Source organism: Frankliniella occidentalis, unplaced genomic scaffold (genome assembly GCF_000697945.3).
Source record: "Frankliniella occidentalis isolate FOCC.00 unplaced genomic scaffold, Focc_3.1 Scaffold88, whole genome shotgun sequence".
Taxonomy (NCBI): domain Eukaryota; kingdom Metazoa; phylum Arthropoda; class Insecta; order Thysanoptera; family Thripidae; genus Frankliniella; species Frankliniella occidentalis.
In genome coordinates this window covers 32,712-38,110 of record NW_026267217.1, presented here as the reverse complement: position 1 = coordinate 38,110, position 5,399 = coordinate 32,712, and the positions used below count along the sequence as shown (strand labels likewise).

At 43.6% G+C, this 5,399-nt stretch overlaps 2 protein-coding genes across 2 annotated transcripts in view; both read right to left on the bottom strand.

Annotated features, from left to right (window-relative positions):
- Positions 1-421, bottom strand: part of LOC127749753 (uncharacterized) — a 1,882-nt gene extending 1,461 nt beyond the window's left edge. Inside the window, exon 1 of the mRNA XM_052269275.1 lies at positions 32-421. Coding sequence (XP_052125235.1) covers positions 32-421 — 390 coding nt within the window. The remainder of the gene's footprint in view (positions 1-31) is intronic.
- A 12-nt stretch (positions 422-433) lies between these two features.
- LOC127749752 (uncharacterized) lies at positions 434-4,876 on the bottom strand. Its single transcript, XM_052269274.1, has 6 exons — positions 4,863-4,876; positions 4,338-4,418; positions 3,757-3,834; positions 3,484-3,681; positions 2,732-3,405; positions 434-957 (listed from the first exon to the last, which is right to left on the bottom strand). The coding sequence occupies exons 1-6, from the start codon at positions 4,874-4,876 to the stop codon at positions 434-436; spliced, it is 1,569 nt and encodes a 522-aa protein (XP_052125234.1).
- Positions 4,877-5,399: the final 523 nt, after the last annotated feature.

Sequence of the window (5,399 nt, the reverse complement as noted above, 5' to 3'; positions counted from 1 at the left end):
AATGAGTCAAATTAGGGATAAAAGTTCTCACTCTCCATGTAGTTCCAGGAATCACTTCAGTCACATTCTCTTGCAGCCAATCACCAGACATCTCATCACTTAACCTGTGAGCACGATGAATCTCAGATTGTTTAAATGTATTATTACCTTTGAATTTGCGTCTAAGTCTCTCAAATGCCACATCCCTGCTAAGTCGAAGTAAAATATGAAGGCACTCATCAACCCTGCGAAGCTTCTTCCCCTTCATATAGGAATATTTCAATTTCTTAAAAAAGGCTTCTACATACATATTTGTGTTGAGTCCGCAGCCAGCCCTGTAGCAGTATGCCCATTTCTCCTTCTGGCGTTCATACTTGTCAAAATATCCCAAAAATGGTCTTGTATCCTCGTCTTCTTCTAACCTTTGTCGCATTCCAGCCATAGAAATCTCAAACTACTCTTTATCCAAAACATTCCTCACAGCAATCAATCCTCTGTACACTTCAGCCTGCTTACTCACACCCTTGACTTGTTCCTTCACTTTGAGGCGCCACCGCTTGTCAACATGCCAGGTACAAAATAGATTCAAGTCAGCGTCACCAAAAACATTCTTCCAGGCAGTGTAAAACTCTCCAGCCATGTCAGACATAAAAACCTTCGTGCTTGTTTTCTTGGAAAGAGTGGTCTTAGCAACATTAAAAAATAGAGTCATAGAGTCAATAGACACAGAGGAGGAAATGCAGTACATAACTGGCACACCTGCACCAGCTGAGTGAACAGTGGCCAACGTTGTCAATTGAAAATCATAGTCATTTGTGCCATGGGTACTGTCAATTAAAACTTTTTCTTCAAGGTAGTTGCCGAACTCTGCTTCCTGGTAAGGAGTGCATAAAATAATCATAAAGTCATCAATTCCAAGTTTACAACTGTCATATGTGCAGCTACAGGGCAGGGGTCCGTAACTTATTGAAAATGGGCCTTAAACGTTAATTTAAATGTTAATGTTGAACGTCAAACTCGTAACGAGTACGTGGCACTTAACGTTATACGATGTAACTTTAAGTATACGTTAGCGCAATCCCCGTTACATATTTAACAACAATTTAGTAAACGGATGATTGTGCGTTACTAACTGTAACAATTAAATGAAACTCGAGAGTTAAAAGTTACTGCCAAAACGTTCACGTTATAACTCGAAACTAGCTCGATGTAAGTTAGTGTTATCACACATAACTTATAGTTAACCAACAAACGTAGCGGTAACTTTTAAAACGTTGTCGATTCTGATAAAGCAGAAGAACAAAATCGGAAAGTGGGGAGGCGCCCGCACTCCTCCCCGTCTGCCCTCTACATTCCCCCCGGCGCTCCTCCACTCTGCCTAGTAGAGGGAGCCTTTCAACCTTCCGTTTTTGTTCTTCTTACTACCGCTCTGCGCTCCATTGGTATGCCCCGTACCTACCGAAACGCATCGCAATTTGCCAAAGTACTCGTCAGCTCTGACCCAGAGGTCTTCATAGGTCGGTCCACCAGTCCCGGGAGCGCATGAAAAGTAACATGTGCGAGTGAGATGGAGTGTAGACCGCTCGGGCATCTCACTGGCACCTGTCGGTCTCGGACGCCACAGGGATTGGTGGACCGATGCAGACCTCCGCTCTGACCTGGATCGTAGACAAATCCGCCTCCCTCACGCCATCCGGGCCAAATCCAATCGACACTGAAGCAGCTCTAAGAAATAAGAATCCGTAAAAGCATCTCGCCTGCTTGGTGTCGAACCCCCGTCCGCACGGTGCGTGTTCGAGGCGCTACCCTCTGAGCCAAAGCGGATCGCTGCAGGGGGCAGGCAACGCACCGCTGTTGTTCGCCCGCCGTTCGCCCCGGCAGGCGGCAGCAGCAAGCGGTGGCCGGCGGCGACTGCCGAGCGAACCAGACCAGCGCGCTGCCCGCCGTCTCCACAGATCCGTCCTGGCCCAGTGGGTCGCGTCTCGGACGATCACCGAGCGATCGTGGGATCGAAACCAAGCTGGCGAGTTGCTTTTAACCTGAGTTTCATTCTTTCTTTGAGCTGCTCCGGTCTCGACTGGATTTGCCTCGGATGTGGTCTGATGACATCATAGATTTGTTCACGATCCAGGCGAGGAAACAGCGAGACCCAGTCAAGTCTCAGGTGGGACTCAGCCGACCCCACTCACCCACTCCAATCCCAAACCCGACCCGAGGCGGAACGATAGCGAGCGCCTACCGCAAAAGCTAGACAGAAGGACGAGTTCTTCTTTTTGAGCAAGGCACTAATCGATCTCGGCCCCGAAGCCGGACACGCTTATCTTGGCACGGTGTCTGCGTATTTGGCCCTTTCACTGGTTCAACTTTTTTCAGCGGTTTGTTAAAGGTGTAATCGTAACATACAGTTAACAGTTAATCTCCAACCGAACTAAAGTTATAAACTAAACTAGTTAACAGCAAGCCGTCGGTTAAAGTTGTAACACTAACTTATAACTCACGCCATCCGTGTTATAAGTTATTCACAAACCAAACTTAGGTTGGTTACATGCTTAACAGTCTAGGGCTGTACCCGAAACTTCTTCGTTATTTTGATACCGTATAAAAAATAACGCAGGCCATACTGATACGATAAATAACGTAACGTTAAGAAATAACTTCAATTTCGGTACAGTCAGTAACTAACGTATGTTTGCGTTATGATAAGTTACGGACCCCTGCTACAGGGTTCGCCTTGTTTCTTATAAAACCTCACAGGGTTGTTGATTCCTCTTCTTTTCAATGTCTCTACTAACACTAATAGCATCATTCTTGTGAGCATGTCGATGTTTAAATTCAACCTTCCTTAAAATATTCCATAAATCTCTCTTGTCCAGTAAATGCAATCGTCTAAAGTCAAAGGTTGTTTCCACTGAGTCTCTTATGTCATCTAAAATTACATCAAAAGAGGTGCCATTCTTGAGTCTGTCAGCAATAAAAGTCCTTTCAGTGGCGGTCAATTTTAAAAAGTTTATATCACACTCATGTCCGAAGTGCTCCTTTGACCATTCCATATGTACACCAGAGTCCGATACTGTCAAATGAATAGTTGCAGGACAAACAGACCCAATTTTGCAGGTCTGTTTGTCAGCCGGTCTAAATTTCTTCCCAGTTCCTTTCGAAGTAAAGACGCCACTTCTATGACAGTCAAAGTAATATTTCTTCCCTGATTTCAAAGATCTTACTCCACGTCGATTACTAAAACTGCAAAACTCCTTCTGTTCCATGCTTTCTTCCCAGATCCAAAATTCGTCCAAACTTTTAAAATCTTTCTGTTCTATGTCCAATTTATAGTCATGCTCATTCACAAGGTGTTGTCTCAATCTGATGTATGTAGTACAATTTTCACCACATTTTGGGCATGTCAAATTAACATGTCCCTCAACATCCCTGTAACGCACTAGATTAGAACACACCAACAAGGGAAAGATATGAAGGAAAGAAAGAGGCTTTACTGATAGTACCCACCCTTCAAAGCATTCATCCACAACCCTCTCTTCCTCATTCACCACTCCAGTATTTGCAGTCACTTCATCTCTATAACAAAATGAACAGTTGATATCAAGACAGAAAACAGAACCAAACAAACACAAATATGACCTCACAACACATTCTTGGGGCACTTCTTCACCCGACATTTCACCACATTCCATCACCTCAACACCGCTGAAATAAAACAAAGTTGATATTAATAGGAGACTTGCACTCTAAGCACCAACATGAAATAATTAGGCCACTTACCTGTCAATCACTTGTGCTTCCTGACTCTGCCTTCTCTCGATTCTTTCATGGCTCAACATGTGTCTCCGCAGGCTTGGCCTATAATACGTATCATTTTAGGAATATTATACAATAATTAGAATCACTTACGGGAACCTTTTCAGGTGTAAATCTCCGATTTCGTTGAAACTTGGAAAATTTGAAGGTTATTTATGTAGAAATCGGATGGCACTTGAAACTTTTCCTAAACCTGACATTCAGTTTTCCCCTATAAAAGGTAGGAGTAAGGTGTTAGAAAAAAATATTTTTTGAAAAATGTGGAGCAGTGTTCTAAGGGGTAACTCGTCAAAGTAGCGTCCTTTGGGCCAAAATTTTGTCCGTTTTGCTCTATTTTGAACCGTTAAAGCGGTAGAGGGATATTTGGAGCAAAAAACAGTGTCAGGCTTAAGTAAACCCCTGGTAAATGTTAAGTTTAGGAAAAATTTCAAGTGCCATCCGACTTCTATTATGATAACCTTTAAATTTTCGGAGTACCAACGAAATCGGAGATTTACACCTGAAAAGGTTCCCTTGTTAGTGAAGTAACGAACCGTTAAACTTACTTGTGTGCATATGACTTATCACACCGTGGACATTTATGTTCACTTAGGCTAGGGTCGTTAGTTGCCTTTATAGCATCCTCCCTGAAATTAAGAGAACTAACATTAGTACTTGAAATTCACATGTACAGAAACACTTTAAAATCAAGGTAACGATACGAAATAGAAGTTCGAAGTTCTACTTATCTGATCAGTTCTCCCAAGCATTACAGCAACCTCGCTCACCACTATCACCATCTTTGGAGACTTAATAGTCCACGTCATGAAAACAAAATTACATTAGAGGCTTAAAGGCCTAGGTCAGGATAACAAAACTACACTTGAGGCCAAAAGGCCCAGGTCAGGAAACCACAACAAATACATTTGAGACAGAAATGTCCGAGTCAGAGTTACACCATACACATATGAGGGCAAAGGGCCCGAGTCAAAACCAAAACAAACTTATTTAGGACAGAAATGTCCGAGTCAGAAACGTTAAATAAGCCTCCATCTACGACCAAAACAAGAGGATATTCCAGGGCAACTAACCTCACTCCGTGCATGGCTTGGGCATGCTTTTTCAAATGATCGGAGCGAGCGAAGGTTTTGTCACACTGTCCACATTGAAAAGATTTTCCTGCTACATTGTGCGTCAACTTGTGTCTTCTTAAATTAGATGCGTCATTAAAATTCCTTCCGCAGACGTCACACAACATTGTTGGTTATTGGTTAGGTGGTTAGGTCAAGTATCCTGCAATCAAAACAAATACATTAGAACATTGAGACAAACAAATATTTTGGATAAACGTAACGCAAAGGTACTCACAGAAAGTCAATAATAAAATCCACACTATACCACACCACTGAATAAATAAACAAACAAATCACAGGAGAAAGGCACCAAAAGAACGCCGGACCGACTACTGACTACAAAATGGCGCCGATGGCGGGGAGCGGTGACGGGGACCGACACTCGTGGCGCGCTCTGGCGGAGGGGACTCGGCTCGGCTGTTCGGTTCGGCTCGGCTCGCGCGCGCTCGGGGGGACCTGCTCCGGCTCGGTTTGTGGCTCCGTATCCATTCCTGC

Bases quoted from the DNA above. Each gene is read 5' to 3' on its own strand.
- LOC127749752 (XM_052269274.1), bottom strand. The intron at 3,835-4,337 runs GTAAGTTTAACG...TACGTATTATAG, and splicing joins GATAAGTCATATGCACACAA to GCCAAGCCTGCGGAGACACA. The intron at 3,682-3,756 runs GTAAGTGGCCTA...GTTTTATTTCAG, and splicing joins GAAGCACAAGTGATTGACAG to CGGTGTTGAGGTGATGGAAT.